Source organism: Podarcis muralis, chromosome 11 (genome assembly GCF_964188315.1).
Source record: "Podarcis muralis chromosome 11, rPodMur119.hap1.1, whole genome shotgun sequence".
Taxonomy (NCBI): Eukaryota; Metazoa; Chordata; class Lepidosauria; order Squamata; family Lacertidae; genus Podarcis; species Podarcis muralis.
This window is the reverse complement of record NC_135665.1, coordinates 23,024,349-23,050,533: the sequence shown is the minus strand read 5'-3', so window position 1 is coordinate 23,050,533 and position 26,185 is coordinate 23,024,349. Positions and strand designations below refer to the sequence as shown.

At 47.2% G+C, this 26,185-nt stretch overlaps 1 protein-coding gene across 1 annotated transcript in view; it reads left to right on the top strand.

Moving 5' to 3' along the window:
- Positions 1–16,952: 16,952 nt before the first annotated feature.
- LVRN (laeverin) overlaps positions 16,953–26,185 on the top strand; it is a 39,487-nt gene continuing 30,254 nt past the window's right edge. Inside the window, exons 1-4 of the mRNA XM_028749118.2 lie at positions 16,953–17,590; positions 21,803–21,945; positions 23,686–23,852; positions 25,736–25,862. Of these exons, the coding sequence (XP_028604951.2) occupies positions 16,953–17,590; positions 21,803–21,945; positions 23,686–23,852; positions 25,736–25,862 (1,075 nt within the window). The remainder of the gene's footprint in view (positions 17,591–21,802; positions 21,946–23,685; positions 23,853–25,735; positions 25,863–26,185) is intronic.

Genomic DNA, 26,185 nt, shown 5'->3' with positions numbered 1-26,185 from the left:
CTGGAAACGTCTCTGAGCCACCCCTCCGACTCACTTTCCCTGGAAGTTCCTGCTCGCCCCCTACTGGTTCCCTCTTCAGCTGCTCCGTCTCTTTCAACCTGAGGGAGCCTTTGCACCTCCTGTCCTTCCGATGGCAGTTCCCTGACATCCACCTCCCCTCCAGGGCCCCCTTCACCCCCTCCCGTCTCCTCCCCTCCGGGCTGGGAGGAAGTAAAACCCCTGAAAGAACCTTCCTCATCGTCCGAAGTTTCGAACACTTCCCTCCACCTGCTACTGTCCCTCGTCTCTCGATACTCCTCGTCTTCGGAGTCTATTCCCTCTTCCAACTCCGACTCCGTGAATCCTTCCATTTCCTGTTCCTCGTCGGTGGTGCCGAAGTACTCCCTCCTAAACCTTTCTACCGGCTGTGGTTTCCTAGGGAATCTTTGGTGGAACGTTTCTGTTAAAACCTCGTCATTGACCTCCCCTGCAGTCACCCAGGTGTTTTCTGACTCCGGTTCCCCTTCCCACGCCACCAAATACTCTACCTGATTTCCCTTCCACCTGGAATCGAGGATTTCCGCTACATGGTTGCTGCGTTCCCTCTCTTCCAAGGCTGGTCCCCTGACGTGCTCCCCTTCACGTCCCCCCCTGTATGGTGACAGTAACGACCTGTGGAACACTGGGTGCAATTTCATGTGGTTGGGTAACCGGAGTTTGAAAGCCACCGGGTTGACCTGCTGAATGACCTCAAAGGGTCCCAATCTTCTGGGCCTCAATTTCTTACAACCCCCTTTGAACGGCAACCCTTGGGTTGACAGCCACACTTGATCCCCCACCCTTATGGTTTCACCTTCCCTTCTGTTCTTGTCTGCCTGCTTCTTATATTGTGCCTTGGCCCTTTCTAAGTTGAGCTGGAGCTGATGATGGATCGCTTCCATCTCTTCTACAAAATGTTCAGCCGCTGGAACGCTCCATCTCTCCCCTCCCTCCCCTGAAAATGCCCTGGGGTGACACCCGTAATTAGCCAAAAAGGGGCTCATCCCTGTGGACACATTCTCCGCATTATTGTAGGCAAATTCTGCCAGCGCCAACTTTTCGACCCAATCGTTCTCTCTGTCATTGACATAACACCTCAGATATTGTTGAAGAATGCCATTTGCTCTTTCCGCCTGCCCGTTGGTTTCAGGGTGCCGGGCCGTTGAAAAATTGACTTCCACGTGCAGCAAGCTCATGAGCTTCCTCCAGAACCTGGAAGTAAATTGTTTGCCGCGGTCCGAGATCACCCTCAAGGGAGCCCCGTGCAACCTAAAGATGTGTTCTACAAACAACTTCGCTGTTTCTTCCGCTGTGACTGCATGTGAGCATGCTACAAAGTGGCACATCTTTGTTAACAGGTCTACTACTACCATGATGGCTGTTTTCCCCTTGGACTTCGGCAGATCCGTCATAAAATCTATTGATACCGCTTCCCAAGGCCGTTCTGGTGTGGGTAATGGTTCTAATAACCCTGCCGGCGCCCGTCTTTCCCCTTTGGCTCGCTGACATTGGTCACACCCTCTTACATACTCCCTTACATCTTCCCTCACCTTGGGCCACCAGAATTCCCTGGTAACCAACCACATGGTCTTGTGTTGCCCAAAATGTCCCGCCGTGGGGCTATCGTGCAACTGCTTGAGTACTCTCCCCCTCAATTCACCTTCGGGTATATACAGTGCCCCTTTGTAATACAACGCCCCATTTCTTTCCTCAAAACCTTCGGGGCTCTCGCCCTCCCCCCTGAGTCCTCTGAGCTTATCCTGGGCATATTCATCATTTTCCGTTTCCTCTACCAGTTCTCGTTGCCCCACCAGCGCCGCCCCACACACCCAGCGGTCCTCAGGGATGACATGTCTCTCTTCAATCGCCCCCTCCCCCTCCCAATACTCTGGTTTGCGTGAGAGAGCGTCCGCCCTGACGTTTTCTGGACCTGGCACATAACAAATTTCAAAGTTGAATTTAGAGAATTCCTGTGCCCATCTCACTTGTCGTTGGTTGAGCACTCGAGCTGTTCTCCAATACTCTAAATTCTTGTGGTCGGTGCACACTTGCACCTTTTGTTGTGCCCCAATTAATAAATGTCTCCACCTCCGGAACGCTTCGTGAATGGCAAGTAGTTCCCTGTCATACACCGTGTAGTTCCTCTCGGATTTATTCAGCTTCCGCGAGAAGAAGGCACACGGTCTCCACTCTGACATACTCCTCCCCGGTTGAAGAAGTACCGCCCCTACCGCCCGGTCGGACGCATCGGTTTCCACTCTCATGGGTTTTCGTAAATCCACATGCAGAAGTTGTTCTTCCGAGGCGAAAGCCCTTTTCAGTTCTTCAAATGCTCGCTCCGCCTCCGCCGTCCAAACAAATTTCTTCTTGCTGCTGAGGCAGTCGGTGATGGGCGCCGTCAAGTGGGCAAAGTTCTTGATGAACTTCCGATAAAAGTTCCCAAACCCCAAGAATCTTTGCACATCCTTCTTGGTCTTCGGTGTCTTCCATTCCAGTACCGCTTGGACCTTGCCTGGATCCATGGCCAATCCCTTGTCTGACAAGCGGTACCCCAGGAATTCCACCTCCTTGGTATGAAACTGGCACTTCTCCAGTTTCACCCACAGCTGGTTGGCTTGCAGCCTGCCCAACACTTCTCGAACGTCCCTCACATGCTGCTCCTCATCCTCCGAATACACCAACACGTCGTCTAAAAAGGCCACACAGTTCTTGTAGAGCAAAGGCCCCAGAACGTGGTTAATAAACGCTTGAAAGCACGCGGAGCCTCCTTGTAGACCGAAGGGCATAACGAGGTATTCAAAGGCTCCCAAAGGGGTGAACATGGTGGTCTTCCATTCATCTCCCTTCCTTATGCGTATCAGATTGTACGCCCCCCGCAGGTCCAGCTTTGTAAAAATCTTTCCCTTCCTTACCCTGGTCAAAATGTCATCAATTCGGGGCATAGGGAAAGCCAGGGGTTCCGACACTGCATTCAAGGCCCTGAAGTCACACACAAGTCTCGGCTTATCTGTGTTTTTTTTGTCCACAAAAAACACTGGGCTGCCCCCCACCGCTCGGGACTCTCTGATGAAACCTCGCTTCAGGTTTTTGTCAATGAACTCCCTCAGCTCCTGCATCTCCCTGTCGGACATGGCGTACAGCTTGCCCACTGGGAGTTGGGCCCCAGGGAGTAGGTTGATTTGACAGTCAAAGGGTCTATGCGGCGGCAGTTTGTCTGCTTCCCTTTCGCTGAATACGTTGCTCAGATCTGCGTATTGCGGGGGCACCTTCCCTCTGCCCATTACTTCCATCCCGGCTAGGGTGACTTTGTCTCCGCCCTGAACCTTCCCCTGCTTGCAGTGTTCTAGGCAATGCGCTGACCCAAAGGAGACCACCCTCTGATGCCAGCCCACTAGCGGATCGTGTAGCGCCAGCCAGCTCATCCCCAAGATGATGGGAGCTCCTCCCAAGGTGGCCACATTAAACGCTATCCGTTCGGTGTGCCTTGCCACCCTCATTATCATCGGGACAGTCTGTTGGCTAACTTCTCCTCCCAACAGCTCTCTGCCATCAATCGTGGTCACCTGCAAGGGATTACTTAAAGGGATGGTCTGTATCTGGTGCTCAGCTGCAAACTCCTTACTCATAAAATTACAGGAGCTGCCTGAATCCAAAAGCGCCTTGACCTGTAGGGGGTGTCCATTTGGCAGCTCTAGTGACACTTCTATCACTAAAGCAGGTCTGGGTGGTTCTGGCGTGGGCACTTTCACTGCTCTTTGGCCTGGCTGCTGTGCCCCGACGGTGGCAGCCAGGCGTTGGCTTTTACTTGCTCCTTGTTTTCCTCCTCCCTTTCCCCCACAGCTCCTGCCATCCCTTGCCATTCCTTTCTTTGTGGGCAGACTCTGGCAAAGTGCCCTGGCTGTTGGCAGAGATAACATTTCTTGGCGCTCTTTCCCTCCTTCTTCCGCCCTTCACTGGGATTTGAAACTGCGCGCGCCCGCGCTGTTCCAACTTCCATCGGCTCTGCCGGCGGGAAAGGTGGCTCTGGAATGTCCGGAATGCGCAGTTCCCTCCAACGTTCTCCTTTCCCTTCCCGCCTTTCCAAAGCTCTCGCTTCCTGGCGCGCTCCTATGGCCAGCGCGGATTTGGTCAGCTGGTCCATAGACTCCGCCCTTGGCCCCCGGGAAAGTTCATCTTTAACGGCCGAAGAAAGCCCCTCTTCAAAAAGCATTTGGATGGGTTCCGCCGATAGGTCCCACCCCAATTTATGAATCAGCATAGTAAACTCAGTCCAGTACTCACGAACAGATCGGCTCCCCTGTTTGCAAGCCATTAACTGCCTTCGTACCACCCCCTGCTCAATGTCACTGGAAAACATCAGGTCCATGGCACGAAAAAACTTCCTCGTGTCCTTTAGTATCTCATTATTCACTGCCATCAGGGGTCGAACCCAATCCTTCGCCCCCCCTTCGAGATGGCCAATTACAAAAGCCACTCGCGATTCCTCGTCGGGGAAGTCATCATACTGCAGGTTGAGAGCGTATTGCATCTCAGTTCTAAAGGCATGATAGTTTCTGGGATCTCCCCCGAATTTCTGCACCAATCCTGGCACCTTTCTGGCTATCGAGGTGGTTTTCTCCTTTCCCTTTTCTGCATCCTGAGCCCTCCTCTCCTCAAGCCTCGCCGTTTGCATGGCCAGCTGGATCTCCAACGCCCTGTACCTTTCTTCCAGGCTTGGACCTCCTCCAGCTGCTCCTGCTCCTCCGGTTCCGGCTGGGTCGCTCATGATGCCGCTGCTTGCACAAGCTGGCTTTCAGTGACTTTCGGATTGCTGTGGTGGGATGATGAGCTGCTTGTGCGTAAAATGCAAGTCCCTCAGAGTTTGATCAGGTTTTCAAACCTCTGCCTGTGACGGAGCCCCTCCGGCATGGCTGCGTCAATCGCTAGTAGGATCCGAAAGTGGTTGCTTTCGGAAACGTTTCCAACATAAAAGCTCTTTCACGGAAACACGTCTTCTGGACTCTCTGCGTGACAGTTTCCGGCGAGGCGTGGGTGTCCCTATAGGAGGTCCTGAGACCTCTCCACTGTTTTCGCTGGAAACGTCTCTGAGCCACCCCTCCGACTCACTTTCCCTGGAAGTTCCTGCTCGCCCCCTACTGGTTCCCTCTTCAGCTGCTCCGTCTCTTTCAACCTGAGGGAGCCTTTGCACCTCCTGTCCTTCCGATGGCAGTTCCCTGACAATATGTATTGCTTGTTTATGACCTCCGGGGTTGCTGTATTCGCTCCTTTGTAGTATTCATTCATTTACCCCCAAAGTATGCATGGATAACTAGTGTTTATAGTTTAACTTGTCCCCACGTGGGTTTGTGGAAATGCTCAGAAGAAATCTGATTGGTTCTTACGAACACTCTGTAAAAAGTTCTTTTGGGAATAAAAACGGCTTGGGCCAGGGGGCTGCGGCATTCGGACAAGCACAGAGAGACACGATTAAACGCACTTTTCTCCGAGAGCCTTGCTGGTCAAAGCCTCGTGTCTTGTTATTAATCTGGGTCCAGTCCTTCCTTTACTTTGCAAACGCAACAAATAATATACTTCAAAGTAGTTCAGTGTGTTTTCATTTCCATTTCTTTGCATTCAAAAAGGGTGCCAAACATGCATACAGCTCTTGGATTTCCTATGAGTCATAGGTTAATGACTGCAATACAGAAAACTGAAAGGTTGCTTCAACATTATTTGCAAATGCTCACATTTTTATCCTAATATTGTGGGTTTCGGACATTTTTTGAAACATCATACGTGCTTGCCTTTTGGTTATGGAAAGCACAGTCTTACCTGCTATTTGCAAATGATAGAACAATCTGTTTGCATTAGATTAGAGGTTAAGTTTGATTATCTTGAGCGGAACTATGTGCTTCAAGAACTTCTTGTTGGCTGCAAAATTCTGTTACATAGCAGATATCTTCAGACACCTGAAGGTTCTCGTAAAGATAGGAATGTGCTAGCAGATTCCAAAAGGGGTTAAGCTAGAATCCGATGGATATAACCAACAAGACTTATTTAGACTGGGTTGTATCCAACCAAGTTCTTCTGAGAGTAGAATCTACTCAGTAGATCCACTGACTAGACCTGCTAATGTTGTTGTTTAGTCGTGTCCAACTCTTCGTGACCCCATGGACCAGAGCACACCAGGCACTCCTATCTTCCACTACCTCCCGCAGTTTGGTCAGACTCATGTTTGTAGCTTCGAGAACACTGTCCAACCATCTCGTCCTCTGTCGTCCCCTTCTCCTTGTGCCCTCCATCTTTCCCAGCATCAGGGTCTTTTCCAGGGAGTCTTCTCTTCTCATGAGGTGGCCAAAGTATTGGAGCCTCAGCTTCACGATCTGTCCTTCCAGTGAGCACTCAGGGCTGATTTCCTTAAGAATGGAGAGATTTGATCTTCTTGCAGTCCATGGGACTCTCAAGAGTCTCCTCCAGCACCATAATTCAAAAGCATCAATTCTTCGGCGATCAGCCTTCTTTATGGTCCAGCTCTCACTTCCATACATCACTACTGGGAAAACCATGGCTTTAACTACATGGACCTTTGTTGGTAAGGTGATGTCCTGGCTTTTAATGATCCTGCTAGGTTTGCCATCGCCTTTCTCCCAAGGAGCAGGCGTCTTTTAATTTCGTGACTGCTGTCACCATCTGCAGTGATCATGGAGCCCAAGAAAGTAAAATCTCTCATTGGACAGCCACTTTGCTTTCTTGCATTTCCTTTTCATTGGGATGGTTTTAGTTGCTGCCTCTTGTATAATGTTACGAGCCTCCATCCATAGTTCTTCAGGCACTCTGTCCACCAAATCTAAATCCTTAAACCTGTTCCTCGCTTCCACTGTGTATTCATAAGGGATTTGACTTAGATTGTATCTTACCGGCCCAGTGGTTTTTCCTACTTTCTTCAGTTTAAGCTTGAATTTTGCTATAAGAAGCTGATGATCTGAGCCACAGTCAGCTCCAGGTCTTGTTTTTGCTGACTGTATAGAGCTTCTCCATCTTTGGCTGCAGAGAATATAATCAATTTGGTTTCGATGCTGCCCATCTGGTGATGTCCATGTGTAGAGTCGTTTCTTGTGTTGTTGGAAAAGTGTGTTTGTGATGACCAGCTTGTTCTCTTGGCAGAACTCTATTAGCCTTTGCCCTGCTTTGTTTTGAACTCCAAGGCCAAACTTGCCAGTTGTTCCTTTTATCTCTTGACTCCCTACTTAGCATTCCAACCCCCTACAATGAGAAGAACAGCCTTCTTTGGTGTCATTTCTATAAGGTGTTGTAAGTCTTCATAGAATTGCTCAATTTCAGTTTCTTCAGCACCAGTGGTTGGTGCATAAACTTTGATTACTGTGATGTTAAAAGGTCTGCCTTGGATTCGTATCGAGATCATTCTATCATTTTTGAGATTGCATCCCAGTACAGCTTTCGCCACTCTTTTGTTGACTATGAGGGCCACTCCATTTCTTTTACGGGATTCTTGCCCACAGTAGTAGATGTGATGGTCATCCGAACTGAATTCGCCCATTCCCGTCCATTTTAGTTCACTGATGCCCAGGATGTCAATATTTATTATTGCCATCACATTTTTGACCACATCCAACTTACCAAGGTTCATGGTTCTTACATTCCAGGTTCCCATGCAATATTTTTCTTTACAGCATTGGACTTTCCTTTCGCTTCCAGGCATATCCGCAACTGAGCGTCCTTTCGGCTTTGGCCCAGCCACTTCATCAGCTCTGAATCTACTTGTACTTGTCCTCCGCTCTTCCTCAGTAGCATGTTGGACACCTTCCGACCTGAGGGGCTCATCTTCCAGTGTCATAACTTTTATATGCCTGTTGTCTTTATCCATGGAGTTTTCTTGGCAGGGATACTGGAGTGGCTTGCCGGTTCCTGCTCCAGGTGGATCACGTTTGGTCAAAACTCTCCACTATGACCTGTCCATCTTGGGTGGCCCTGCACGGCATAGCTCATAGCTTCTCTGAGTTATTCAAGCCCCTTCGCCACGGCAAGGCAGTGATCCATGAAAGGGAGACCTGCTAATACTGCCTATGAATTTCAGTGGGCTAATATTGTCCATTAATTTCAGGTTGTTTTTCCATCTGCATTAAAGGCTGCCTTACAGGTGAGTACATGAAGCATTTAAGTGTTGCAGGAAACGCTGCAATTTTGGAGTTGGTGTATTTTGAAATTGTTTTATGCAGTTCCGTAGCAAAGTTCTCCTAAATATAATATAAACAAGACAATCCACAATGGCTCAGTTCACCGCCTTGACAATCCCTTAAAAACAGAAATAATGCATTTCTGAATATTCATCTGCAAATAATCATAGCTGGAACAGCACACTTCCAGCTGGAAAAATAAGCCTGGCAAGATCACAAGCATCTGCCTATTTCTTTTTATCATGTGCTTTTAATTCAAACCAAAGAAAGGAGGACTGTCTTCATTAGTTAAGATTTAACTCTGCTCATCCTGAACTACATAGCTCATGCAGAATTTACTCTGCAGTTACTGAATCTAGAAAATTGTTTCCCTTAACTGCTCTCCGCCCGCCCACCAATGGTTTATAAAAATTAAAAAATGGAAATTGAGGTAACAAAGGGATTTGCATAATCAACATTAATACTTTTAACAAATCTGGTGGTAGCAGATCCAAGAAGTGAGATGATATGGGGCTTCTTGAGAAAAATGATCTAAGAACAGCAGGGAAGGATGAGACGGGTGTGCAGAAAATAAGCTGAAATGCAAGCCAGCAGCTTTCTCTCAGGTCTAAGCAGATGAGCATCATCTGCACTGTAAATTATCAAAATACAATTTATGCCATCAATCCACATTCACTGAAGCCATCTTACCTGATGGTAAACATTGAATGCAGACTGAACATGCAGACATAATTGTTTGTACCCCAGCTACAACAATGTCACAGCAGGCTTACTCATTGTTATCTAAGAACTTTCCTTCCCCACAGGTCCTTTGGGACAGAGTCCTTTGCATGATTCTTATGTCATTCATCTTCATTCTAAGAAGGAGACTCCCTGTGAGTAGCCACCAGAGTTGCAAAAGTGAGGGGGAAAGTTATTTCAACAGAAAAACAATCAGAACAACCCAAATCTGCCTTAATATTTTCCTTAAATAATTACCCCTGTCAGCCTCACTTGCAGGAACATAAATGAGCTACAGAATTCTGGTTTCTGATTTTTGTGATACATTTCACTTTTTGCCACTGCTGCAGAAACTGTGTATAAGAAATATATTTCTAGTCTTTTGGCACGATGAAATAAAATGCTCAACCGGTAAACAAGACAATTATTTGTGGGAAATAGATGGTGTGAAGATAATCTATTTGTGGCTGCTTCCAGTCCTACTCAGTAACCACTCTTCTGTAAGGCAGAAGTGGAATTGCAACTGACTTTAAGCTTGCACAACATCAAAACACAATTGGAAGCTGGTTTAAACATATCAGGATCTTTGTGAAGAGGTCTATGTGACAGGAAGAGGAGGGAACAGGTAAAGGAGAAGAGAGCAGGCTTAATTTCTCCTTTAATGGTGGATGAAGCTGGAAACTGAATTGACCATAGAAGAGCTGATGTGTGCCATATTTTCATTATCCTTGTGCATTCTCTGAATACTAATAACAATCAGATTTGATCTAAAAGGGTTTCTTTTAGACTTCTAGCCACTTTACAATAAATCTGTATTTTGTTCCAAAGTCTTATAGTCAGACAAAGTCAGGCTTAAGGCTGTGCAACAGTATCAGTAGCTGGGCCTGGTTTTAGCATCTATGCTGTATTTTTATGTTTAACAACTTTGATGAATTGGGGAAAACATTTGAGATAAATAGCACAAACTAAGTGTAAAGTCATGCCAATAATAACTGCAAAACAAAAGTCTTGGCACTTCTAAGTCGTGGCTTTGCATGTCATAACTTTAAATGATTGCTCTGAGGCTTGTAAGCTGTTCCTATTAATACAGAAGTAGTTTCAAAGTTGAGAGATGATTCCCATAAAATATGTTTTAGTAAAAACAAATGCAATTGTGCTTGATCTCTCTGCTGCATAACTCAGGGATGGGGAATCTCTAGCCCCTGGTACAACCTTGGCCTGCCAGGGAGTACTATTTGGAGCGTGAGGTCACTTCTCCAAAGCCACATCTGTCTGTCAATCAGCTGGTAACATTAGGTGGTGCCAGCTGATGGGCAGCGGTGCTGCTTCGTCAGCACGTTCCCCGCAGAGGGTGAAGCAAACCCTGCAGAGAGCAGGACTGAATTCTCCACTCAAAGCAGAACCCTCCCTGCCACTGTGTGGGTCAGCATTTACAGATGTTCAGGATCACCTGCTTGCCTATCAGTTACCATATTTTTCGCTCCATAAGACACACTTTTTTCCTCCTATAAAGTAAGGGGAAATGTGAGTGCGTCTTATGGAGTGAATGGCGCTGCACAGAGAGGTAGAGCTGCGCAGTGCCCCTTCAGTGAAGCGGGAGGAGGAATGGAGCCCCTTCTGTTCCTCCTACCGCATCGCTGAAGGGGCGCTGCGCAGCTCTCCTTATCTGCGCAGCACCCCTTCAGCAACGCGCCTGTCCTGCAAAGCCGGAGGAGGAACAGAAGGGTCTCCTTCTGTTCCTTCTCCAGCTTCACTTGAAGGGGCGCTGCGCAGTTCTCCCTCTCTGCGCAGCACCTCTCCTTCGCAGGAGATAATTTCCTACTATTTCCCCCCAGTGTGTGATAGCACAGGTACATTTTCTAACCAGGTATCTGAACTTCTATGTGTAGATCAGGTATAGGCAAACTTGCCCTCCAGATGTTTTGGGACTGCACCTCCCATGATCCCTAGCTAACAGGACCAGTGGTCAGGGATGATGGGAATTGTAGTCCCAAAACATCTGGAGGGCCGAGTTTGCCTATGCCTGGTGCAGATACTATAAATTCTACCTCGATTAGAAGGTAAAAGATGGTCTGCTTTCATATTGTGCTTCCAGACTGTGGGATTCAAGTACATACCAGCAAATTTTGGCTGCATAATTAAAGCTGATTTGGTCTTGTGCAACAAGCCCACTTTCCCGAAAGACCAGATTCTTACAAGAAGGAAAGTGATGTAAAAAAATGTACTGGAAGGTACAGATTTACACTTGCTTGACTCATCTAACTTCCCTGCAAACAAATCAGAATTAATGCTTGATACGCAGGTTGTCTGGAAGCAATCATTCTGTCTGTACTAAGATAGCCCTGCAATTGTGCATCCTGTAATTCAGGTGGGCACTACTGAGGAAGATGACACAGTATGGACTGCTGGATTGGATGTGTATTTATTTGATCCCATTCCAAAATCTCAAAAAAAACTGACCATTCAAACGGGCCACAGATCCATAGAGGAAAATGGAGGTGTTTGTGAGACAATGTTCAATTGTTTGCAAAATGTTAAAATGCAGAAAGGGCACCCCACTCTTTACATCACATCAAGAATTAAACATCTTCAAGTGAAACAAATGGAGCCTCTACAAAATGATTAAGCAACAGTCAGTGCTATCCAGCTTGCCGTCCGTCTCAAGCCTCAAGATGACGAAGGCTGGATGTTCTGCCAGGAATGGGCCCTGGAACAAAGACTATAGATTTCTGGCCAGTTCTGTTCACAGTTGATATGCAACCACATGTTGTGGTGAGATACAAACTATTTGTCTGGATCATGATTCTATAAGCCTGTTGCCTCCAGGAAACTTTTCTGAATTGACATGTAAAAAATAAATAAATGCAATGCTTTCAAACTTGTTCATAAATTCTCTGGAGTTAGAAGTGAGATGGTCAAGTTTGCTGATGACAACAAATTATTCAGGTGATTGGGAGGGGATCCAAAAGGATCCCTCCAAACTGGGTGAATGGGGATTAAAATAGCATCTGTAGTTCAATGTAAGGAAGCGATACACACCGGGGCAAAACTTCCTGACTCTGTAATTACTAACCAGGGTCAAAACTGGTGGTGACTGAGATCCTGGGGTCATAGGGGAGAGCTTGATGCAACAGCTGTAAAATAGCTAAATTATGGCTTATGGGATCATTAGAAATGAATAAAAAACAAAACTGGTAATATCATATATCATAGTACCCTCATACAAATCTATGGTATGACCACATCTGGAGCACTGTAATAGTATTGCTGCACTTCAGAATGATACCGCACAGCTGGAAAGCTGGAAAAGGGCAACAAAACTTATAATGCGAGTGCGAGCAACTTCCCTTTGGAAAAAAAAGGATGCACTGTTTGGGGCTGATGCTTATGTAGCCAAAATGGCACCGCCGACAAACAAGAGGAATGAATTAGCAGCGCTCTGAGGTTTCCCAAAGTACAAAAAAGAACATGATCTTCTAAAGGAATTTCCAAAACATTTTAACGAGGACTGAGCATACTCTGTGTTTGTGAAATGCAGACTGGCTGTTGGGGACAAGAAATGCAAAACCAAGTGGGAGGAGGAATAAAACTGAGTATTTAAGAGGACACAGCTGACTCATCCACAATGCGGCAGCTAGACTAGTGACTGGGGATGGCCGCCGAGACCATATAACACCGGTTCTGAAAGACCTTCATTGGCTCCCAGTAGGTTTCCAAGCACAATTCAAAGTGTTGGTGCAGACCTTTAACGCCCTAAACGGCCAAGGCCCAGTATACCTGAAGGAGCATCTCCACTCACATCGTTCTGCCTGGATACTGAAGTCTAGCACCAAGGGCCTTCTGGCCGTTCCCTCACTGCAAGAAGTGAGGTTACAGGGAACCGGGCAGAGGGCCTTCTCGGTAGTGGCGCCCGCCCTGTGGAACACCTTCCCATAAGATGTCCAGGAAATAAACCACTATCTGACTTTTAGAAGACATCCGAAGGCAGCTCTGTTTAGGGAAGTTTTTAATGTTTGATGTTTTATTGTATTTTAATATTTTGTTGGAAGCTGTCCAGAGTGGCTGGGGAAACCTAGCCAGAAGGGCGGGGTATAAATAATAAGTTGTTGTTGTTGTTGTTGTTGTTGTTGTTGTTGTAGTTGTTGTAACACTAAACAGGAGTATTCCACACTGTCCAATTTTGTTGCACTTGGCTGCGCCTTGCTCACTCAGTTTGCCAACTCCCAACATTTAACTCCTTAGAACTTGCCTTCCTAACCCCATTCAACTTCTAAGCTTGCTTTTCAGCTCCCAAACTTCATATCTGAAGCTACTTCTCTCTTCTGTTCTGCAGGCCTGCTTGGCACCTTCGGGTCTTTCTCCCTGCTTTTATGCAACCACTCCTACATCTTCCTCCTCCCACACACTGCAGCTGCTAGACACCCTTTTCACCCTCTGGCCAATTATGAAGCCACCACCCCTCCTATTCTTCAGATTCCATCATGCCCCTGCTTTTATTTTCAACCCCATTCCTATGCCTCCTTCTCTCTCCCTTTTTGTAGCCTCATTTGCACACCATTTTCACCTTTACCTCTTTTTCTCTCGCTCCTCCTCTTTCTCAGCTCCCCCTTGCACACAGACTACCCCCCATTTCCATGCCGATTCGCAGCGCTCTTTGCATAAACACACACAGCATGATGATATATGTTACCGTATTTTTAATATGAACATTGTTATGAGTTTGCAAGTGCCAGACATATCTGATCCCTGACTGAGCCTGGAGATGGGAGGAATTTTGAGGCTCATTTGGCCGACATGGAGCATTCAGTTGGGTTTCTAAGGGAGCTTTCAACCCCAACCTCTGGGCACTCTCATCATGGGCACTGTAGTTCATAACATCTGGATGGCACTATGTTGGCTACCCCTATTTTACATAGCTACCTGTGGTCAAGCCATTATTTTTACTCAGACACACAGCAGTACAGTTTATGGCCATCCTTGAACAGTAGTCCTCTTGTAATGTCTTTTTTTTTTTTTTTACTCAACAGGATTTCAAAACTGTGCTTAGGGTGACGGAGGAATGGAAAAGTTGTTTGAGGTTTAAGAAGGACAGCAAATAAACATAATGCATGCTCAGGGGTTTATTTGTATATGCATCTTTTTATCATAACCAATATGGTGATGACTGAGATGTAAGGCGATATGCAGCAACTGGTGTCCTTTCTATAAGAAGCAGATGGAGGCTGTCTGAGAGAACTAAACCAGGATATGATAATGTAAACTAGTATTTAAGAAAACGAATGCTAACGTTTTCTTGAGTTCTGCATTCCTGCATGCATTTAAATTATTTCCCAGATGTCTTCAAAACAGTAGGGTTGAGCAGATAGGCGGTGAACAAGCAGTGGTCAGGGTCTCAGCAGTGGATTTAGCTCAGTGCTCCCATAAATACAGGTTATTTGTATCATCTGGGCACCACATTGTACACATTTTTATGAACTCTTGTTTATGTAAACTGTCCCTCTGTTTTCTCATATTAACATTTACTAGCTTTATACTTAGGAGAATGAGACATAAACATTTGCATTCTTGGGGTTGAAGGGAGGGGGGGGATCAGCTCCAAAAGCGTAAATGATTTTGCATTGCTAGTATAATCTAAAATCCCTTGTCTGACTAAAGGTCCCTCCACACCCCCAAGCATTGCAATATTTCTGGATTTATGCTTTATGTGCTTTATGTCTCTGCTTGTAAGGAGAGTGCTTCTTTATAGATTTTGATATCCAAAAGTTCTTTACATGGATACACAAAACTGTTATCACAGGTGCGTTACCGAAACATGTTTTGCATCACATGTATGGCACAGGTGCACATGTCACAAACTGGGACTGGCGATTTAGTTCCTTCGCTTCTGTATGTATATTCAGTGGTCTTAAGCACTGCATGGACCACCTACCTTCAAGGCTGCATCCAGTACCAATGCACACATGGGTAGCTACAGATCTTATTTTTCCAAGTGTGCTTTTGTGCGGATTCATCCACACATGAGCACTTTAGACTCTTATAGTAATAATAATAATAATAATAATAATAATAATTTATTATTTATACCCCGCCCATCTGGCTGGGCTTCCCCAGCCACTCTGGGCGGCTTCCAAAAGAATATTACGGTAAAATACTATAATACATCAAACATTAAAAGCTTCCCGAAACAGGGCTGCCTTCAGTTGTCTTCTAAAAGCCTGGTAGTTGTTCTTTTTGACATCTGGTGGGAGGGTGTTCCACAGGGAAGGCGCCACTACCGAGAAGGCCCTCTGCCTGGTTCCCTGTAACTTGGCTTCTTCCAGCGAGGAAACCGCCAGAAGGCCCTCGGTGCTGGACCTCAGTGTCCGGGTAGAATGATGGGGGTGGAGACACTCCTTCAGATATACTGGACCAAGGCCGTTTAGGGCGAAGGCCGTCAATGTTTTCCATCCACACTCATGGGCAGTCCTTAATGGAATGTATTTCACTGTGGGTTGTTGTTGTTGTTGCCTCCCCTCAGTTTGTACTTCCCCACTGTCTCCTGAGTTCAGGAAACCAGATGTCCATTGTGGGCATGTGCACAGGTATTTGTTTATCTGCATGCATGGCCAATTGTTTTTCATAGAATTGGAGAGTTGGAAGGGACCCCAAGTGTCATCTAATCCAACGCTCTTCAATGCAGGAATCTCAGCTAAATTATACATGACAGATGGCCATCCAATCGCTGCTTAAAACCAAGGCAGGAGAGGGCACCATCTTTCGTGGGAGTCTGTTCCACTGTCAAACAGCTCTTACTTCTTCTTGATGTTAAGTGAGAATATCCTTTCTTGTAACTTGAACCCATTGGTTCGGGTCCTAGCCCGAAAAACAAGCTTGCACCATCCTATGTGTGACAGCCCTTGAGATATCTGAAGATGGACAGGGTTGCCATATTCTGAAGAGAAAGAAAGAGGACACAGTTGCCGACCTCTACTTTTAACTATGGATTGCTATGACGACTCTACCCATGAAAAAGTGTCCTGGGAAAAGAGGGAATATGGCAACTCTTCTCAATTATTCCAATACACCAGACTTATACAAAACAGCAGGTTAAAAAACCCAAAGCCTTGTGTTACTTGGCCCAGTCAGCCGCCCACTGATAAGCACCTCGTCAATGGGAATAGAGTTAGATAGATGGCATCCAGAAAAAATGTTATAAGTAAACAAACAAACAAACAAACAAACAAACAAACAAACTCACCTACACAATGCACTTCAGTACCTTCAGTTGGGTAACAAATAATTTTATATTGTTGTATTTCCCTTCACCACATTATCCATGGATCGGGAACATTCAGCTTAAACGGAGGAAAGTGCAGACTGTCATTTATTTGGACGAGTACAAGGTCGTGCTGATGACCGAAAAGCCTGCACACCTGGGATGCATCAAACCCACTTTACACAGCCCAGGACAGGAGTCCCCAACATGTGTTGTTTGGGAATACAATTAGGGAGAAAGAAAAAAGCTGCGTTCCTACCTTAAAGGGGCCTGAACATTTAAAGGGCTGAGCGAGTTTCCTACTGTCCCCTCAACCTTCCCTGCCCCATTTCCAAGCTGCATCAGAGGAGGGATGTGCAAAAAGCCCCTCCTGCTGGAGCTTCCAGTATGGGCTCTGGGCTGCAAGAGGAGTCTCGGAGGATGCAAAGCAATTCCAAGTCCCCTCCTCACCCTTCCAGGGAGCTAGGGAGGGCTTTCGCCTCCAGTCAGCTGCTGGGAGATGATGTGCGGATGAGGAGCTCCCAGGAAGGGAGGAAGAAGAGGCGGGGTTGAAGGAAGGATGGATTCTTGGCGCCCAGGCGGGGTGTGCCGCGTTCAGACCACCTCAGCCAACAGCTTGCTTGGCTCCCGCCCTGCAGTCCTGGCGCTCCCGTCTCCGCCGACGACCCCCTGAGGCCACGAAGAAGAGGCCCTGACCCTTCCCCGTCTCAGAAGAGGGGGCCTTATCCTGTGCTGAATTTCTTCCTCAGTCGCTCAGGCTCCCCCCTCGCTTTCAACCGGCCACCATGACCGTCAAGTTGCGCTCGGGCTTCTACGTGGGCAAAAAGTCCGCCTCGCTGCTGGCGCTGCTCTTGGGCGCGCTGCTCTTGGCGCTGCTGGTGCTGGCTATCCTGTACGGGCGCTGCGCGCAGGATTTGCAAGGGAGAGGCGACGAAGCGGCGGCGGCGGCGCCCACAGACGAGGTTCCCGCCAGCGCCGACCCATCCGCGCGGCCGCCCGGCGCCTGGGACGCCTGGCGCCTGCCGGGGGACTTGGAGCCGCTGCACTACTCGCTGCTGCTGTGGCCGCACCTGGCGCCCGGCCTGCCCGAGCCGCGCACGCACTCGGGGCAGGTGAACATCACCGTGCGCTGCCTCCGCGACACGGACGCGGTGCTGCTGCACAGCGTGGGGCTCGTCTACCAGCGCGCCGCCGTCTGGGGGCCTCTGACGGGACCCGCCGCCACCGCCAACGGCAGCAGCAGCGTCGGCGTGGCCGAGCTGTGGGAAGCGCCGCGGAACGAGTACGCGGTGCTGGAGTTGCGCGCGAACCTGAGCGCGGGCGCCCTCTATGAGCTGCAGCTCGCCTTCCGGGGCAAGATCCAGCACGAGCCGGAGTTGCACGGGCTCTTCGCGAACACCTATAAGGACGAAGGAGAGAGCAGGTAGGTATGCGGTTCCGGGCTTGCTTCCCAGAACCCTCCAAGTGCCGAATTTGCAGAAGCTGTCCAGGTTTCTGGTTTGATCCCGGAACGTCCCGCTTTTCCTTAAAAGGTAAAGGGACCCCTGACCATTAGATCCAGTCGTGACCGACTCTGGGGTTGCGGCGATTATATCGCTTTATTGGCCGAGGGAGCCGGCGTACAGCTTCCGGGTCATGTGGCCAGCGTGACTAAGCCGCTTCTGGCGAACCAGAGCAGCGCACGGAAACGCCGTTTACCTTCCCGCCAGAGCGGTACCTATTTATCTACTTGCACTTTGATGTGCTTTCAAACTGCTAGGTTGGCAGGAGCAGGGACTGAGCAACAGGAACTCACCCCGTCACGGGGATTCGAACCGCCAACCTTCTGATCGGCAAGTCCTAGGCTCTGTGGTTTAACCCACAGCACCACCCGCGTCCCCCGCTTTTCCTTAGGACGTCCCTATTTCCATCAGGGAAATGTTGGAGGGTATGGTAGGATGTCCTTGCTTTCATTGGAAGGTATGCAATTATGTGGCCCCCGAACCAAGGAGATAGGGAACTATACAGCCTTTGGAAGACACCTGAAGGCAGCCCTGTATAGGAAAGTTTTGAAATGTTTAACATTTTATTAAGTTTTTATATATGTTGGAAGCCACCCAGAGTGGCTGGGACAACCCAGTCAGATAGGTGGCGTATTAATATTATTATTATGGAATAGTAAAGGTAAAGGTAAAGGTACCCCTGCCCGTATGGGCCAGTCTTGACAGACTCTGGGGTTGTGCGCCCATCTCACTCAAGAGGCCGGGGGCCAGCGCTGTCCGGAGACACTTCCGGGTCACATGGCCAGCGTGACAAAGCTGCATCTGGCGAGCCAGCACAGCACACGGAAACGCCGTTTACCTTCCCGCTGGTAAGCGGTCCCTATTTATCTACTTGCACCCGGGGGTGCTTTCGAACTGCTAGGTTGGCAGGTGCTGGGACCGAGCAGCGGGAGCGCGCCCCGCCGCGGGGATTTGAACCGCCGACCTTTCGATCGGCAAGCCCTAGGCGCTGAGGCTTTTACCCACAGCGCCACCCGCGTCCCTATTATTATGGAATAGGACATCCTTATTTTCATCAGAGAAATGTTGGAGGGTATGCCTTACCCCTCTGATGGAACTAACAGGGGAGAGTTGCATGGGAGGAAGCGTTAAACACTTTCCCTGAGCCTGAGGCCCACGGGTTTAGCACAGGCCTTCCAACTCAATTTGGAACAATGGTGGTGCCTGTTTATATTTGGTTATTTGCCCCAATGCCATTCCTTCTGTCTTCCAAGGAGGATGGGATCTCCAAGTGGTCTTGCATCCAGACACAGCGATGATTCTTGATCCAATGTGCGTGACATGCCGACACCTTTTGCAGTAGAGCCTGGATTTTTTTAAGCAGAGGTTGGACGGCCATCTTGTTATGGATGCTTGAGCTGAGATTCCTGCATTGCTGGGGGTTGGACTAGATGACCCTTAGGGTGCCTTCCAACTCTAAAGTTCTGTGATTCTATTAGAGCAAATGGGGCACTGCTCCAGCAACCTCAGTCTGGCTTCAACCCCACCATCCTGCCTTCTTGCTTGCTGCCAGTGAGGGGGTTGCACTGCTTATTGCTTTCCTCCTTTTGCTTCTCCCCAGTCTCCAAATTGCTCTTATTGGACTTGTTGCAGGGAAGAGGAGGGGACCAACATGAGTTGGGTCTGCCTATCATTGGCTCTAACTGCCTATCACTGGATTCCGCCTACTTTTGAACCACCCTGCCTTCCACCAGCCCCACTGGACAACTGCAGTATTGGAGACAGGGGGGAATTGTTATTATTATTAAATTAAATTTGTATACAGTGGTACCTCTGGTTACAAACGTAATTTGTTCCGGAGGTCCGTTCTTAACCTGAAACCGTTCTTAACCTGAGGTACCACTTTAGCTAATGGGGCCTGCTGCGCCGCCACCGCTTGATTTCTGTTCTCATCCTGAGGTAAAGTTCTTAACCCGAGGTACTATTTCTGGGTTAGCGGAGTCTGTTACCTGAAGTGTTTGTAACCCGAGGTGTTTGTAACCCGAGGTACCACTGTACTACCCTTCATGGACATGTGCATATCTGACACAATTGTGCAAGCAAGTGTAGTGATCTAGGATGAGAGTTTGAAACTTGAAAAAACACGTAACTTTAAACAACTTCCCATATGGTAACTTCAGAATCCTGATTGCATTGCCATGCAATATGCTGACACTTCAGTTCCCTGAATTAACTCGAGTCCCTTTTCAGTGTTGTGTTGTGCTGTTGCCTGAAGGATGTGATTCTCCTGCAGTGATGCTCTAACAGGCTGCCTGTTCTCCTCTTCCTCACAGCTGTTCCGTCCTTCATAGCCCAGGCTTAGACTTTTTAAAGCAAAATCTGTACAATGATTTTTGGGAAGAATGGTCTAGTCTTGTCAGGAAAGCAGATTTAATTCACACTTCTTGTAAGCGAGGGGTGGACTTTCGTGATCTATGGAAATATAAGCAAGGCCAAAATTGGGCGCCCCAAAATGGATCTTCTTAATTATGGATCTTCTAAATCTTTCACCCCCTTGGCTTGGCATCCTGCATTGTCCTGCAGCATAAATAATCATTTCTACTTTGTCACTTACTCTTAAAGTCCAAGTGGGGTATAAATGTGCTTATGTGGAAATACTAATATATATTGTGAGTCAACGTGAGCTATTTAACTTGAGAAGAGCATTTTTCTCAGTTTGGGGTGAAGGAGGCATTCAGTAGAACCGGTTAATTTCTCCCAACACACAGGAAAACAGAGAAACAAAAGGACTTCTGAGTCTGTCCCAATGTATATATTCCTTCTAGTAAAGCCGAATACTCCTTCCCTGACAATGGCTAACCCAATGGCTTTCACTTCTTAAGCTGTTGGGTGTGCTTGTAACTTATTTTAAAAACTGCACACAGCTCCAGGGATCAGGTTGTATAACTGCTCTTGCATACCACTAAGGTTGGGGTTGCATGTGGAAGTTTGTTTCCACACACATGACCGGATTGGGGCTATCTTATTTTATTTATTACATTTATAAATAACTGCCCAGGGCAGTTTATACATAACTGATAAAACAACGAAAACTTCTAAAAACAATACCAATACAAATCCAGACTGGGATTTAAAAAAAAACCAAATCTCCATTTTTAAAAGTCTTGTTTAAATAAGAAATTAGATAGCCAGATAGACAGCAGAGATGGTGCCTGTCTAGTATTTAATGTGTGTGGGTGGGGGGGATTCCAAAGAGTAGGGGCCCACACTAAAGGCCCAATTCCTCCTTATAATATGGTATCCACAGGAGGATTGAGGATATATGAGCTGAGGCAATCCTTTATGCATCCAGGTCCCAGGCCAGGGGCTCCATGGGGGGGAGGTAAAAAGTTTGAAGCAGCGGGCTGGGCCCCCTCAATATTTTGCTGCTGTAATGGGCTGCAACAGGCCCCACTATGCCTAGCCCCAGCCCCAGCAGGCCCCATCAGACCTTCCTGTGGGTGTGACGGGCCCCATCGGGCCCTCCTGTGGGTGCGACAGGCCCTGTCAGGCCACCCCACCACCACGTAATGTCAAAGTTGGGTGGAACCCAGTGTGTGTGTCCCAGTAATAATAATATAATAATTTATTATTTATACCCCGCCCAGCTGGCTGGGTTTCCCCAGCCACTCTGGGCGGCTTCCAACAGAACACTAAAATACAGTAACCTATTAAACATTAAAAGCTTCCCTAAACAGGACTGCCTTCAGATGTCTTCTAAAAGTTTTGTAGTTATTTTTCTCTTTGACATCTGGTGGGAGGGCATTCCACAGGGCGGGTGCCACTACCGAGAAGGCTGGTTCCCCGTAACTTGGCTTCTTGTGGCGAGGGAACTGCCAAAGGGCCCTCGGCGCTGGACCTCAGTGTTCCAGGCTGTACAGGGCTTTGTATACCAACCTCAGCCTGGGCCAGCCTCAAGGGCAGATTGCATTGAAGTAATCCCACAGGTTACCCTCTCATGAAAGACTGTTCATCCCGGTGCAGAAACCACAAAGCTGGTAAAAGGGATTCCCAGCCACCGAGGTCTCGTGGGCCTCTAATGACTGAGATGGATTCAGGAGCACCCCCCAGACTACGAGCTATTGACTTTAAACTTATTCGTATCCTCAATTTAGGTGGTTGATCGCATCGCACCTAGAACCGGTAGATGCCAGGAGGGTTTACCCATGCTTTGATGAACCTGCAATGAAATCTACCTTTAACATCAGTATTGTTCACCACCCAAGCTATAAAGTGCTTTCCAACATGCCGATTAAGGGTAAGTAAGGGAATGTGGGACTTTCTAATTGTGTGGTGGGACCCGTTAGTAATGGCAGTGGTACTAGGATTATTAATATTGTTGCTATTATAGTTGCTGCAGCCAGGATTGGAAAAATCCCAGGTGCCCTGATCATCTAGTCCAGGGGTCTGCAACCTTTAAGACAAAAAGAGCCACTTGGACCCGTTTCCGAAGAAAAAACAACTGGGAGCCGCAAAACCATTGCGACATTTAAAACAAATATAACACTGTGAACGGCTTACCGTGCTTGACTATTTCCTGAGCGGCTACAAAACTAGCATATGTTGTGGAATTTGCAGACTTCACCCAATTCTTGAAATTATTTTTGCTCCTATCAACCTTCCTCATAAGTTCTGCAATGGCTTTTCGTCTCTCATCTCCATCTGGATATTTTTCAGCAAAGGCTGTGTGTTTATTCTGGAAATGTCTTGCAATATTTGACTTTTTGTTGTTTGCAAATTTCTCACCACATATTAAACATACTGGTAAACCAGTCTTGTCAGTAGAGAAGGCAAATGATTCTGTCCATGTATCATTAAACATTCTGTTTTCTTCAGAAATTTTTCTTTTCTTGCCTTTATCCATGGCTGGCCTACCGGGGGTCCAAAAGAGGGACGTAATTAGAAATCAGAGGGCCCCATAGCAAAATTTGCTATGCCCAATAATCAATGCCCCAAAATGCCATAGAAAATTAATCAGGGCCCCAGTGTACCATAAATCATAATCAGTGCCTGATGTAAATAATAATTAATAATGAGGGCCCAATGTCATCCTCGTCATTATAAAAATAACTTTTTTGACACTTTTTAATTATTATTTTTTTTGACCCCTCAGAATTACTCCTCCTCATAGAAATAAACGTTAAATTAACAAGTTACCTTTTTTTGAGTGTGTGTTCTTCACTCCCCTTCAAAACAGTGACCAGCTTACATGCCCTCTTTCAATGCAGCCTGCTTACAGCCCTCAACCAAAATGGCCGCTCATGTGACTCCCACGTGCGCCCACAAAGATGGCGCCAACGATTTTCCCTTATCGATGCCCTTTAAAGAAATGGACGCCGCAGCTTCAACCCACGCCTAGAGGAGGCTAGAGAGGGAGAAAACGGGGGGGGGGGGAGGAAAGCAGCGAGGACGGCAGAGAAGGACTGCCGGGAGTGGAATCCCACACACCGCGAGGGGAAGGAAGGGAGAGGGTGCGAGCTGGAACGGGGCAAAGAGGGTGGTCCCCGGTCGTGCCTGGCCTTAAATGGGCTAGGCCACGCCTCCCCGGCCCCGCCGATTGGCGGGCAGGGTTGCAGGCACACCCGGGGATTCCCCTGTTCTCGCGGGGGCAAAAGGCCAGCCCCCGCGAGTGGAGTGTGGGAGGGGTTAGCCCGCAACCCCCTCTCCTCTCTAGCTCGGAAATGGCTTTGCGGAAACTGCGCCTCCTCCCCTCGCCTCCGCCCCGGAGCCGCAGCAAAGGCGTTAAAGAGCCGCATGCGGCTCCGGAGCCGCGGGTTGCCGACCCCTGATCTAGGTGCCTAAAATTTTAGTGCTGGAACCTAGGAATCTGATGAAACCCCGGTTGGCCATGGCATTTTTTACGCAGGAAACAAGAGTACAGCTTGACTATTAGATCTAGCGGTCACTATATAGCAGGCACCCTTAGACTTCCATTCTGAACAGAGCAAATTTGCCATAATATTCAGTATTAATGCCTATAATAATTGTTCTTTTATAGATGTATCTGAGTATAAAGATGTGAATGAGAGCACTTTGAGTAATGGGACTGCACTGATGAACTGGACTGTCACAACATTTGAAACAACACCAAAAATGTCCACATATGTCACTGCTTTTGCGGTCTGTAACTTTGATTACGTCACCACAGTGGAGAGGGGCAATGAGGTGAATAAGTCTGCTGAATTTATTATAGACTTTAGCAGCATATACTTGCATTTATGAGTGAATTGTGTGTTGCGCAATATGCACTGATGTTTAAATTATGGTATAAGATTAAATGGTTTTTTAAAAAAATAAATTGCATCCTGAAAACTAATATGCTACATCTACTCCCGTCTCCCACTTTGTCAATCTTATTCAGAACAGGGTTACTCCAGATCAGGTTTTGTTTAAGCACAGTACAACTAGATTCTTTAGTGGAGAAACACTAGTTTGTTAGAAGACTGCTTTCCACACGCCAGCCCACCTTTGGAATAGGGTTCTCTTACTAGTACATCACTCACAACGTGTAGGCAATGCTATCCCAGACATGGTTTACCAGATGACCCAGATCTAGCTGGCGTGCTGGATGCTCATCTCCCTCACCCCGTGCAGGCCATCTTTGACAGGTGAGTGGCATCACCCACCTGTCAATCACCTAACATTAAGAGGGCAGGTGACTGATAGCTGTCAAAGTTCAAATGAGGTTGCTCTAACTATTAAATCAGTGATTACAGGGAACTCCTTGGAGATACGTTTTCAGCACCAGTCGGCTGACTGGTGCTGAGAGTGCTCCTTTAAAGATTTATTAAATTGATATAATCCCATTTAAAAGGCTGTCAGTCTGGGCCATTATATCATTATAGAATCATAGTGTTGGAAGAGATCTTGAGGGTCATCTAGTCCAAACCTCTGCAATGCAGGAATCTCAGCTAAAGCAGCCCACAGCCTCTCGTGGGACTCTGTCCCACTGTCTGTTTTACCCAAACTGCCCATGTGGATTTGTCTTGTCACTTGCAAAATGGGCAGAAGGGTTTAGGAACTACACCAGTGTTTCCAAAACTCGCGTCTCCAGCTGTTTTTGGACTACAACTCCCATCATCCCTAGCTAGCAGGACCAGTAGTCAGGGATGATGGGAATTGTAAGTCCAAAAACCACTGGAGACCCAAGTTTGGGAAACACTGATCTACACTATGGGGGAAAGAGTAAGATGCTTGTGTTTCTGGGCTTTTCATTCTCCAAGGTCTTTATCAGTGCTTGTGTTGTCTAGCTAAGTTGTCTGTAGCAGCCTACTGATTATATAAAGTTTCACTCACGAAGTCTCATATCTCTAACCATTAAGCAGCTAGTACTCCCATTTACCCAAATGTCTGATAATCCAAAATATTAACAGAATGCACCAATTCAGAAGGCTCCATTCCATTACCCCTTCTACAGAATTTTCCACCTGCCTATCAAGAGTCAGGCAGCATTCTGTGTCTGCTTAGCACACTCGTACCTTCTCACTTATTTTTAAGTTGATTGGTGACTGGCTGCATGTAATCCAGGTAATAAATGGTTCTTACAAATTGTAGTCACGACAAACATGGTGTGGAGCAGACACACAATGCTTTTCAAGTGACTGCTTATGTAGTCCTGGATAACACAGAAATGAATCCATTGGTGTGTTGATTGTCAAATGTTTAACTGACACAGAGCATGCACAAACCTAGCAGTGGCACCCACCATCTAGCAACCGTTTCCCTTTTCCTTTCATCCTGCAAACTCATTCTTTTGTTTGGAAGCATACATGGCACAACTGCATGCGGATGTGGGAGCAATTAAGCTTTTAAAGAATAAGACTTTCAGGGTACACGATGTTGTGGAAGAAAATGTGGTGGTCTGCAAAAGATAAGGCAACCTGAACAGAGGTCTAAAATGCAATGAAGTTTTAAGGAATTCTGCTAAATACCTGTTTTCTTTTTTCTGAAAGTCACTGTGCAAATTCATGGCCACTGAAGAAGGCCTAATGATATGAAACAGATTTTCATCAGTTGTCCAAAATAACAATTTCTGTGCATATTCATAGATACGCATTTGGGCTCGGAAGGATGCAATTAAAAATGGATCTGCTGATTATGCTTTAAATATCACTGGACCAATCTTTTCATTTATGGAAGACTTACTTAACATCAGTTACCCTCTTTCAAAAACAGGTATTCTTGCTTGCTTCTTTTTAAAAAAGAAACAACCTCTTACAATGTTTAAAATGGACAAAATTGTTTTTGGTTGGAATCATGTGATACCGTATTTTTCGCCCTATAGGGCGCACCAGCCCATAGGATGCACCTAGTTTTTTTGGGGGAGAAATTTTTATCCCCCCCCCCCAGCCATGGCTTCAGTGCGCCCCGCGCTCCGGGCAGCAGGCTGCTATCCGCAGCCTAGGGAGTCCTGTGGGAACTCCCGCGGGCTCCCCAGGCTTGCTGTGATAGCTTACTGAAGCCTGGAGAGCGAGAGGGGTCAGTGCGCACCGACCCCT